The sequence below is a fragment of the Giraffa tippelskirchi genome, chromosome 5 (assembly GCF_054371585.1).
Source record: "Giraffa tippelskirchi isolate mGirTip1 chromosome 5, T2T-mGirTip1v1.2.pri, whole genome shotgun sequence".
In the NCBI taxonomy this organism is placed as follows: Eukaryota; Metazoa; Chordata; class Mammalia; order Artiodactyla; family Giraffidae; genus Giraffa; species Giraffa tippelskirchi.
The window spans coordinates 171,758,508-171,771,444 of record NC_137279.1 but is presented as its reverse complement, the minus strand read 5'-3'; the positions used below and the strand labels follow the sequence as shown (position 1 = coordinate 171,771,444).

General features: G+C 45.4%; 1 protein-coding gene across 13 annotated transcripts in view; it reads right to left on the bottom strand.

Annotated features, from left to right (window-relative positions):
- The window catches only part of LOC145504408 (BEN domain-containing protein 5), a 1,377,102-nt gene that overhangs the window by 214,985 nt on the left and 1,149,180 nt on the right, over positions 1-12,937 (bottom strand). For 5 of the 13 annotated variants that reach the window (XM_081485140.1, XM_081485141.1, XM_081485152.1 and 2 more), the window contains one exon: positions 6,134-6,674. The exons of the other annotated variants lie outside the window; for them this stretch is intronic. In XM_081485140.1, coding sequence (XP_081341266.1) covers positions 6,517-6,674 — 158 coding nt within the window. In that variant the 3' untranslated portion in view covers positions 6,134-6,516. Of the gene's footprint in view, positions 1-6,133; positions 6,675-12,937 lie in introns of those variants that run through there. 13 annotated transcript variants of the gene reach the window in all.

The window sequence follows — 12,937 nt, the reverse complement described above, 5'->3', positions numbered from 1 at the left end:
TGGTCATGGAACAACACACTGGTTCCAAATCAGGAAAAGAGTACATCAAAGCTGTATATGGTCACCCTGTTTATTTAACTTATATGCAGAGTACTTCATGCAAAATGTCGGGCTGGATGAAGCACAAGCTGGAATCAAGATTTCTGGGAGAAATATCAATGACCTCAGATAGGCAGATAACACCACGTTTGTGGCAGAAAGTGAAGAAGAACTAAAGAGCCTCTTGATGAAAGTGAAAGAGGAGAGTAAAAAAGTTGGCTTAAAGCTCACCATTCAGAAAACTAAGATCATGGCATCTGGTCCCATCACTTCATGGCAAATAGATGGGGAAACAATGGAAACAGTGACAGATTTTATTTTCTTGGGCTCAAAAATCACTGCAGATGGTGACTGCAACCATGAAATTAAAAGACACTTGCTCCTTGGAAGAAAAGCTACGACCAACCTAGACAGCCTATTCAAAAGCAGAGACATTACTTTGCCAACAAAAATCCATCTAGTCAAAGCTATGGTTTTTCAAGTAGTCATGTGTGGATGTGAGAGCTGGACTATAAAGAAAGCTGAGCACTGAGGAATTGATGCTTTTGAGCCATGATGTTGGAGAAGACTCTTGAGAGTCCCTTGGACTGCAAGGAGATCCAACCAGTCCATCCTAAAGGAAATTAGTCCTGAATATTCAATGGAAGGACCGATGGTGAAGCTAAAACTCCAATGCCTTGGCCATCTGATGTGAAGAACTGACACATTAGAAAAGACCCTGATCTGGGAAAGATTGAAGGCAGGAGGAGAGGGGGACGATGGAGGATGAGATGTTTTGGATGGCATCACGGACTCAACGGACATAAGTTTGAGTAAACTCTGGGAGTTGGTGATGGACAGGGAGACCTGGAGTGCTGCAGTCCATGGGGTTGCAAAGAGTCATACACGACTCAATGACTGAACTGACTGAACTGAGACAGGTATCATAGTTTCATTTTTAAGATGAGAAAAGTAAAGCTAAGGGAGATTGAGAACTTTTTCAAGGTCAGACACTCAAAAGTGGCAGTCAAGATTTGAACACAGGGCTATCTAAATCCAGAGTGTTCACTCTTTTTTTTTTTTTTTTTAATTCTTTCATTTCCAGGCATCACTCTTATTTTGACAGTGATTACCATGCCTGCATTTTATTCTGGTATTCTTCTTCTTTTTTAAAAAATCTTTTGGCTATACTGCACAGCATGTGGGATCTTAGTTCCCTGACCAGGGATTGAACTCACATCTTCTGCATTGGCAGCACAGAATCTTAACCACTGGACTGCCAGAGAAATCCCCAGAGTCCTCACTATTTCCTTCCCTAGGTGGGAAATGGCAGAACGGAATTTGAGCTATTTATTAGTCCATGAAGAAACAAGATTGCCTCCTTCAACTCTGCAGAGGGTTATGAGCAGCAGCATTCTGTGTGACGTCAGAGGAGAGAATTTGAGTGGCCTCAGAAGTTTCAGTCAAGTAGATTTTTAGCTCAACAGAAAAACTTCTTAGTGATGGCAATAATTGGATGGACTCTTTTGTAGGAAGATGAATTCTCCATGCCTGGAGGAATTCCAGCACAGTCTGGAAAGGCATTTGCTTTCAGTAAAGAGGATATCTGGATGGAGGACCTTGATGTTCACTTTTGACCCTTAGGTTCCATGAGCCTATGAAGCTGCTTGGCAGAAACTGATTCATCCCTTCAATAGAAGTGATGAAAAGATCTGTTGGTATGTCTATTTGCAGATATAAAAGTAAAAATATGCCCAAGGTAAACAAACACATTGATCCAGAGAAAAGTATATACAGAAAATGAAATGAATTCTGCTGGAAATTCTTACAAGTTAAGCTTTCAGTTGTATAAACAAACAAACAAAAAAAACAAATTCTGGAGAGATGTGCAGACTCAGAAATAACCAAAGGAATTAGAATGAGGTACCAATTTTCACTGTTAGGTTGGCAAAATAATTTAAAACATGGTCACACCCATTATACATATCAAGAATGAGAAAACTTGCTACTCCTTTTGACCCAGGTAAAATGAACCTAAGAAAATGACAGAAAATATAAAGGGGAAATCCAGGCACACAAAAATCTTCATAGATGTTTTATTTATAAACAACCTAAAAATTCAAGGAAGGGCAATGGGCTGGCTAGTGGCAGGGTGGAGGCTGAGGTGGGCGAATAAAGCTGGAAGGTGGACTGTGAGCCTAGTTGCCCAGCACAGGGAAAAGCCCATGAGTACTGAGCACTGTTGGATGAGCACGGGATGTCTGGAGGGCCAAAGGCAGGTTTGAAAGCCAAGGTCACTGTGTGAGAGGTCAGAGCAGGTCAGAGACAGGATAGGCACACACACAGGTGAGGTGAAGGGGTGTGAGGAGAGGAAAAGCAACATTAACACTGGTGGCCATTCATCCACTCTCACTGGGGTGCCTTAATTATATCCTCAGTCCACCTAACAACCCCCAAACTAGATACTACTTTCTCTAGTTTACAGATGAAGCCAGTGTTCAGAAAGCTGCAGGAACTCGCCTCAAGTGAGGTACCAGGTGTTAGAGTTGGGACCTGACCTCAGATGCATTCAACTTCTAAACTCAAGCTCATTTCACCACTGCACTGGACCCAAGTATGCAGAGAGGCCTTCCGTGGACTGGCAGCCCTGTGGGTTGGCCCCACAGCTGGCCAGGTGGTTTACCCAACTGTAGCTTGATGTCTATTCACTGGGTGGATGTCTGAACTGATGCCTATACATTTCATGGAGCAACAGGGAAATATATTAAACAGAAAGGGAAGGATATAAACTCGATCATATGCTATGACCACAGGTATGTAAAATACACATTTATGCTCTTGAATGAAGGACTAGAAGAAATACATCACAATGCTTGCATCTGTGCAATTTGGAATGTTTCCCCTATTTTCCCAAAGATTTCTATAAAGTGGTTTTCATTTCTTCATAATTTCCAAAAAAAGTCATAATTTAGAAATGCATCTAAGAAACCCATGGGCACAGAACAGTCATTAATACTGTTATTTGCCTCATCTAGAAAGTAAAAATAAGCCACATCTTTCTGTTTGGTCTGGCAACAGAGAACTTGTGGCTGGGGCTTCTGAAGACAGGGCCCAAACCTCACCAATTCAGGCTCTGCCAACTCAGAATTGACTGTTCTGTCCTCCACGCTCACTGGCCTGTCACAGGAAGCAAAAAGAAGACTCTAAGTGTAAAAGCAAGGGGAAATCATTGATGCCTACACTGAAAGTCACCTTCTGCATCGTGTCCACAGCATTTGGTGAGCATGGAAGCGTAACTTTGGACAAAGTTTGCGGGCAGATCCTCAGCTATTTAAGAGGAAATTTATTCTCAGTTTCAAACATTGCCAGGCACTTTAGAAGGCACATGTCTTTTTACTTAGGAAACATTCTTGCTCCTTTGTTAAAGCAGGACTTCTAATGAGTCTACTAGACTGGTGTTATTCAAAACTGGCCTGCTGTGTGGTACGCATGTTAAGTCATATCCAACTCTTTGCGACCCCCTGGACTATAGCCAGCCAGGCTCCTCTGTCCATGGGATTTCCCAGGCAAGAATACTGGAGTGGGTTGCCATTTCCTACCCAGGGAATCTTCCCAACCCAGGGATAGAACCCGTATCTCCTGCATTGGCAGGTGGATTCTTTACCACTGAGCCACTGGGTGAGATATTGGCAGTAGTGTTAAAATACATGTTTTCAGCTCTATCCCAGATCTACTGAATCCAGCTCTCTAAACCAAAGCCCAGGAATCTGTATTTTAAGTACCTCAGCAAATTCTTAAGATTGGGCAAGTTTGGGAAGCTCCCTGCTACACGAAATGAACTTGAGCTTTGTGTATGTATTTGAATGTAATGAACTGTAGATCCTCATGAATGATACTATCATTTCCCATCTCTCCAAATGGCTTGAATTAATGAGATCAATTTCCATTGATTGGTTACTGATGTTGGGACTCTCCTAAACATGCTCTGAGATTACATGGCTAGATTCTCAGCCCAGACCATAATATTCCACTCAGCTTTCAGTGGAAGTAAAAGGGCAAATTTTGCCCAGATCTGGATTCTGACTCAGCTCCACTGCTGACAAGTCTGAGACCTTGGCCAAAACCTTTTCTGAGCCCATTTCCTCTTTTGTATGAATATAAGAACAGTGGCCCTGCCCTCATACAAGAGTCACAGTGCATCAGGTATACAATAGGTGCTCAAAAAGTCTCAGTCTAACTATGGTATAAAAACACCTGCCCCACCCATCCAGATTCCCCATCAGAAACAGCTCTTAAGTCCTTTCTTGTCACATCCATGTCTGATTTTATTCTGCCTTACAAGCTAAGGATCAATAACATCTGCATGGCTCTTTGAGACTCATTTCCCAGATATTAGCCAGTTCCTTTTCCAGATATTACCCAGATTACTTTCCACAACAGTGCTGAGTTAGGAATCATTACCTCCACTTTAGAAGAAACGAGCTCCAGAAGGGTCAAGTGACCTTCCAAAAGGTGGTCAAGTCACGATGCGAACTCAGACCCCAGTCTCTCATAACCCTGTTCTGTCCCTGATATATAAGCTGTACATTACCTAAAGCACTTCCACGTCACAGCATTTTAAACATGTATTTCCATGACTCTCGCCACACTCTCAACCTAAAAGTACCTTTAAGCAGGTATCATATCATATTAGTCTGTGTAGGGAAATGCATAGAGCCTCTCAGTGTTCGTCATGCTTAGGGAGGAAAGGGGATAAGCTCAAATATGATGTATGCTTTTCCCCAGCCTCTCATGCGTTCCACACTACTAATGCCCAAGCTGCCCCCACCATTTAAATGAATACATCTTTATAACAAGAATTTATTGAATTCTACTAAGTGTCACAAACTCTACTTACTTAATCAATTAACTTATGCTAAACACTTAGAAAAGTCCTGGCACATATTAAGTATCTGTTATCGTTGTTATTATTATTTAATTATCCACATAGCCTGTGTGGTATGCATTATTTTCCTCATTGTACTGGCAAGGACTTTGAGAAGTTAAGTGCATGGTCCAAGATGACATTGCTAGTCTGTGGAGAGCTGGGAAAACACCATAAAAGGAAATTCACACTTATACAACCTATTAGCAAGCATATAATATTTCACATAAAGAATTATTTTATGTACCAAAGTAAAACTTCTCATAAAGGTAGTCACATCCACTATTCACTCTAGTGACCCTGAGCTTTTGCTTACAGACCACCAATGATCTAATGGTTTAGTGGATAAAGCATTAAAGAAACCAGATGCCAAAGTTTTCCAACCAATGCCTAAAAGTCAATAACCAGAAATGACTGCCAATATTTATTGAGCAGTATACACACACACAAACACACATACATGTGTGCATGTGTACATATATGTGTGTGTGCGTGTGTGTGTTGCTCAGTTGTGTCCGACTCTTTGCAACCCCATGGACTATATACATTTCAGGGAATTCTCCAGGCCAGAATAGTGGAGTGGGTAGCCGTTCCCTTTTCCAGGGGATCCTCCCAACACAGAGATCGAACCCAGGTCTCCCACATTGCAGGCGGATTCTTTACCAGCTGAGCCACCAGGGAAGCCCGATGCTGACTTCATAGGCACAGGCATTACAGAAAGGAAGTATAAATCAACAGGAAGATCAAATGTGGTTTGCTTGATTGTGCACTAGGCACTTTAGAGACGCAGGTACTGAATGAGATACAAATTATGCAACTTGAAAGATCACTTGAGATACAAGATAGGATAAATGAATCGACACCAGGTGACGCTGCCTCCAACTTCCTGAAGGTAACCCTGAACCACATCTAACATTACCATCCCCTCACACTCCTTTACAGATTGACTCAAATTACCAGGGAAGCCGAGGCTCAGATCACATTGAGGGAGAGGTGACTGGACCTAGATCTGTCCTCTGAGGTAAGAGAAAGTAATCTGCTTTGAGACAGCCCTTCAGATCTGCAGACAGCAGTTACACCCATTATGAATTTTCTTTCCTTCAGCCTGAATGTTCTGCCCCTCAAAGGACACTGGTCACGTCCACTGTACACTTAACATCCATCCTTAAATAAATGAGGATAAAGATTGTCTACAGCAAAGAATTAATGAAGCTTTATTATAGAACAAAATAGAGGAACAAAGATAGAAGTCCTTGAATGGTAAAAATATCAGCTCAAATTCTTGGCCGAGTGATAGGCAACTCAGAGTCACTTCATCCCCTTCCGAAAGGACAGGATTTTCACCATCTCCAGAACAACTCTGGTGCCAGGTTGCTGCCTGAATCTCAGCAAATCCATCTGCCGTCTTTGGAGTGAGAAGTCCAAGTTCAGAACAGGCCGGCTGACCCCAGAACCCTACTGGTTCCTGGCCTGCACACCACCATGCATGGTGGGGTCTGATCTGGACAACACCATCGCCCGCAAATCACACGCCAAGCAAGGAAAACGAGAAGGCTTTATGAAAAATCCCAAGTTTATTGCAAATTGTATTTTGCTTCCCTTCGTTCTTCATTTTTACAGGATTTATTGATATCCATGATTTTTTCACAGATGTACTTGTTGACTTTGGAGAGTCTCTGTGCAATTTCAGTTTCATCCACGGTTTCTTGTGCTATTCTGTCATACAAACACTCTAGACAGGGAAAGAAACAAGAAGGCCAAGGATTAATGGTGCGTTCAAGTACATGTCTCTACGGAAGAGAAAGGAGAATGTGCCTCCTGACATACTGCAAAGTACCAATTCACATAGCTGGCACGGCTGTCTTTTAAAATTTTCAACACAAAATGTACTGAGAAAAGAGATCTACACTGTAAATTTACACTTTAAAAATAACGACACAATGCCCATGTGCCCACTCCCCTGCCTAATGGGGTCCCTCTGAAGCTTCAAGACACTCCTCCCCCATCCTACCCACTCCCCATCCTCACCAGAGGAAACTGCTCTTCTTAATTTCTTTTTCTTTTCATGTTAACGCATACGCACACATCTTTATGCAGATGGTGACTGCAGCCATGAAATTAAAAGACACTCGCTCCTTGGAAGAAAAGCTATGACAAACTTGGACAGCATATTAAAAAGCAGAGACATTACTTTGTCAACCAAGGTCCGTCTAGTCAAAACTATGCTTTCTCCAGTAGTCACGTATGGGTGTGAGAGTTGGACTATAAAGAAAGCTGAACACAGAAGAATTGATGCTTTTGAACTGTGGTGTTGGAGAAGACTCTTGAGAGTCCCTTGAACTGCAAGGAGATCAAAGTCCATCCTAAAGGAAATCAGTCCTGAATATTCATTGGAAGGACTAATGCTGAAGCCGAAACTCCCAACATTTTCGCCACCTGATGTGAAGAACTGACTCATTGAAAAAGACCCTGATGCTGGGAAAGATTGAAGTCAGGAGGAGAAGGGGATGACAGAGGATGAGATGGTTGGACGGCATCACCGACTTGATGGACATGAGTTTGAGCAAGCTCTGGGAGTTGGTGACGGATAGAGAAGCCTAGCGTGCTGCAGTCCATGGGGTCGCAACGAGTCGGACACGACTGAGTGAGTGAACTGACTGACACATCTTTAATAACGTATCGTCTACTCTTGCCCTGGTTTGAACTTTTTACAAGTGTCTCCCTACTCTGTATATCAATCTGACTTTCTTTTTTTTCCATTCAATGTTGAGAGTTACCCATGCTGAAGTGTAAGTACTGCTGCAGGTCATTTATTTTCACTGAGGAGTAGTGTTCTATTGTCTGACTAATCCACCACTGGCCCCATGGGCTGTAGTCCACCAGGTTCCTCTGCTCATAGAATTTTCCGGGAAAGAATACTGGAGTGGGTTGCTATTTCCTAGTCCAAGGGGAATTCCTAGTCCAGGGATGGAACCCCCATCTCTTGCGTTGGCCACTGAGCCACCAGGAAGCCCTCAAAGTTCAGTATGCATACATCTTAACTGATTGTTACGGTTTTGACCACAGGGAGGTGATCACTAACGAGGCTGAGGACGGCCACTCGCACTGACTCGGCCGTTTGCTGAGAGGAGGCAGAGAGTGAGCCCCAGACGGGACCTGACTGGAGCCTGATGGTGGCCTACTTCCTAGCCCGGGACCTGAGGCCAATCATTGCCCTAGATTCCTCACCTACTAAACGGGGATAAGAAACCACATGTGATGGCTGCCATGAAGGATGTGATACAAACATTTTGCAATTTGCAAGATTTCGTCAAATTGTAAGGAACACTATATCTATCTGTATGGGGTTGTCACAGTTATTTTATGTATATGCCATTGTTTGCTCCCAGGGTCTAGCACAATGCTTGGCACAGGGGCAAGAGTAAGTAAATAAATGAATGTTAAATGAATGAATGGATGCATGAATGTTTTTCTAAGGAAACCTGAGGGGACATGATAATTCTGCACATAAGGGGACTATGGCTGCGAGTGGGGAATGAACCCTGGGGTATGGAGTCCTGAGCAAGATTTTTAACTTTGTTGCACCTGATCCTCCTTGTCTGTAAAACAGGAATGGCAACCCAGTCTCGAGGAACTGCTATGGAGGATGAACAAAGTCTTCCCTGGAGAAGGAGATGGCAACCCACTCCAGTATTCTTGCTTGGAAAATTCCATGGACAGAGGAGCCTGGTGGGCTACAGTCCATGGGGTCATAAAGAGTCAGACAGGACTGAGCACACACGCATGCACACACACAGTCTTGTCTACCAGGCCAGTGCAGAGCAGGCAATTCTGTCAGCGATGCAGAGTGTCAGTACCGGCAGGAATCATGGAGATTAACTTGTGCTAACTCCTCCACCCACATGAGACAAGACCGAGGCCTGGAGAGCAGTTAAGTGTGGGCAAGATCCCCCGTGGTCTCTGCTCTGAGCCCTTCCCGGGGCACACAGCCAGCCTGCCTCCTGCTGCCATTCAGGCTGCAGGTGTGTGTGCTATAGGCCTTCTTTCTCTGAAGCACGTCTCCTCCCTGCGGAGAAGGGTTTAAAAGCTTCCAGCTGACCTTCACTACTTCCTGACTAACCGGCACTTTGTCTTGTGCTGGCCTTTCCACCGGGACTGAGACGAGAAGGCAGGTAGCATTGTCTCTCCAGTCCTCCCTCTGCTGACTCCATTTCCTGCCCCACTCCAGGCTGGCCCACAAATCAGTCTTGGCTCATCTCCTCCCCAATTACCCTGGCCTCATCCTTCACCTGACTAAATCCCACTCATTCTTCTAGATTCATTCATCTTGGAATCGCCCAGGTTGAGCCAGAGACCCCACTCTGCCTACATTCTTGGTGCTCCCAGACTCATCCCTATCAAATCCCTGACCACAATCTAATAAAACTGTGACCACACTGTCTCTCTTACAGGCTAGAACCCTGGGAGTTCCCTCTCCAGCCCTGCGGCAGGGTAAGGCAGACAACTGCACTGATGTTGCTGGAACCTGAACCAAATGAGGGGTGTGTCCTGCGCAGAGGACTGTCTCCAAGTTCAGGGGTTCGAATCTGGCTCTAATCCTATTTGCTGGGGCACCTCAAGTGTGAACCTCCCTGGGTTTCAGTCTCATGGTCTGAAAGCAGGTCAAATCCGATCATCTAAGGAGATTCTTCCAGCTTCAGGGCTCTAGTTCTCTGGAAGGTAACAGAGTGGGTGAAGAGGCAAAGGAGGAGAGGAGGGGGCAGGGGAGTGGATGTGATGGCCCTGAGAGGCCCCGGCGTGAGTCAGAGAAGAGGCAGGAGGAGAAACGGGCAGATGGAGGAAGGTTTCCAGAGTGGCCTCCACAGAATACCAATCACTCTCGTTTCCTGGGGGTAAGAGCACTGAACGGCCCCCGAGGTTGATTAAAAGGCTTTCGTTAGGCTCCAGATATTAATCACCTGCAGTTGCCGGGAATGTCTCCCTCTGCGAGGGAGCGTTTGAGATTATTGCTTAATTAACAAGGTTTATAACAGCGTTAATGTGTCCTATTAAAAAAGTTATAAAAATTAACCAGAACTCAACGCTGCGGCTCACTTGAAAACTCAGACAGTCTGCAAAAGGTCATTTGACCTTAACAAGGGTTTAACTGTCATTCTGGAGCTTGTCATTACAGCGAGACGCCCCTCCAGCCCTCCTGCTTTCGTCTTTTTAGAGCGGTGTCAGCGTTCACCCCATTCCCCGGCTACCTGGTGAAGAATGACTTTCAAACCAAAGAGAAGAAAAAGTCCTCACCAGCCCTGTGAGCAACAAGGCTTTTGTCATTTTGACATGTCCAATGTGAGTAAATGTGGTAAAGTTGTACAAAACAAACATAAACAATCTCATTCCAGAAGACAGCCTGCATGGGAAGAACCAGTCAAATGCAACCTCAAATAATTAGGCTAAAAACGGTGAGTGCATGCTGTGATGGGAGACAGACTTCAAACCTGCTGGGCTGTAGTTAAAAAACAAAAACAAGAGCAAAAACAAATTGACATGGTACTTCAGTAAGACAAGAAACCCCTGGAGACCTGGGGAAGCCTGAAAGCCCACTTCAGCTCAGCTCTGATCGAACCAGATGTATGGCCTTGGGTAAGTCAATTTCCCTCTTATTCACTGGTATGGCAAGTATTATGGGCTCTAAAAGGTTATTTGACCAGGTACCTAGGAGGCAAAGATACAGACCGAAGGAGACAGAGGCAGGCACAGGGTGCCCTAGGACACACAACAGAAGTGTCTCCCTACCCTAAGAAGGCTTCCTGAAGGAAGGTTCTCCTAAGAACACCTGGGCAGTGAGTAACAGCTGGCTGGGCAGAGCAGCACAGGTGTTAGGTGGGAAGTCTGACCTATGCTTCTGGTGCCAGACATAGCAACTGCAAATGCCCTAATGTGAGAGAGGACAAGGCTTGTTGGAACACAGCGGCTCATTACAGTAACAACTTACAGTTCAAGGGGAACATGCTAAAAAAATAAGCTGGAGCTCCAGGCCAGGGGCCAGATTATGAAGGTGCTTTTATGACACGTTAAGAAGCTCCTCAGGTGACTCTAGTAGTAACGAATCTGCCTGCCAAAGCAGGAGACACGAGTTCGATTCCTGGGTTGGGAAGACCCCCTGAGTAGGAAATGGCAACTTGCTCCAGTGTTCTTGCCTAGAAAATTCCATGAACAGAGGAGCCTGATGGGCTATAGTCCATAGAGTCTCAAAGACTGAGCATATATAAGAAGTTTACCCTTTAATAATGGGCACCAGGTGTCAGGGTGGTGGTAACAGGATCATACTTGGTTTTGGAACGATCACTCTGATTACATATAAAGACAGGAGTCTGGAAGCTGCTGGGGTAAGGCAGGGGAGAAAAGAAAGCAGCAATGGGTATGGAGAGAAGCAGATGGTTTAAAAGGTATTTAGGGGCAGAAGTGATGGAGAGTGAGCTGAACAAGGAGTGAGGAGTGAGGCATCTCTGGGTCCCTGGCAGGTGGTGGTGTGTCCATCATGATGGCGAACACACAGGGCAGAGGCTCTGGGGTGAAGGGAGAGGAGAGCAGTGAGGGGTGCAGATGTGCAGATGTCACGTGGACATCCAGGAGATGACCAGTGGCACCCAAATGTATGGATCAGGAACCTCAGAGTGTGAACTGAGGTCAAATATATATTTGCCACCAGCCACTGATTCAACAAATATTATTAAGCACTTACAACATACTGGCCCTGAGCAAGAATCTCATAAAGCTCATGTTCTCATGGGGGTGGGGAAGAAAGATAGTCATCAAGTAAATAAATAAATAAGAAATGCACTGCAGACTTTAGGGAGGGTGATTTGTTAAGAGAGTGATGGCAAGGCTATTTCATCAGCTTGGACAGTTGGAAGTCAAGGACTTGGAAGTCAAGGCCTCTCTGAATGACACGGAGGCAGAGTGTGCAGACTAGAGGAAGGGCGCTGCAGGAAGTGGGGACAGGAATGAACTGGGAGAGGGCCTCAGTGGTGAGAAAGCAGTAGGGACTGGGAGGTGTGGTGTGAGATGAGGCCGGAGGGGTCACCGGAGGCAGATCACCAGGCAGTGGCCAAGATGATGAGTGTGGATTTCAACCCTGGGCCGTGTGCACGCCAGGGGCAATGGGAACCAAGAGGAGTGACAGCAGCAGAGGGCAGCTTTGTAGAGGGAGAGGGAGGAGGGCTGGAGACGGAGGAGAGGGCAGGGGGAGAGGAGCCCACCACGGGGATGAGAAGCCACAGGCAGGAGGAGACCTGAGCAGGCAGGAAGGGTTTCTCAGTAAAGGTGGAGTGGTCACACACGCTGGGGAGGAGGTGGAGTCCTGCCCTGGAGGAGTGAAGAGGAGCAGGAGGAAAGCTTGGCAAGGACAGACTAAGCAGGGGGCTGGGGTGGAAGCCAGACGAGATGGCAGGGGCACTCCTAGTGCACACGGGCAGGGAGTGTCGACAACTCTTTCAGGAAACCTGGATGTGAGAAGGAGGATCTGGCAGCAGCTGGGTGATGGAGGTGGCCCCGACAGAGTGTTTCACTTGCTTCTGTAAGAAATGAGTGATCAAAATATATTTAAATGGCACTGCGAAGGAACCCAGTGGAAGGAATAACATACTCAGGAAGGCAGGTGGGCTGAAATTTAGAAAGAGAGAATGACCAGTCCCAAATAAGACAAGGAAACTCTTCTTTTGGACATGAGGCATAAAACTGGGGGGTCCAGGTAAGTTTGTAGATATGGTGGATCGAAGCTATGGGATTTCTTTCTCTTTTCTCTGCGAAGGAGGAGAAAAGGCCATCTTTTGAAAAAAGACATGTGGACTCTCACGGGAAAAGCAGAGAAACTTTAAAGAGGGTTTGGAAAATTGAGGAGTGGATGAGTGAGGGAAACTTGGAGGGTGTGGCCTGTAGGGCTGAAGACAGTAAGTCTGTAATGGCCCCAAGCCATATGGCTAAGGCATTTTCTTCTAGATTGTC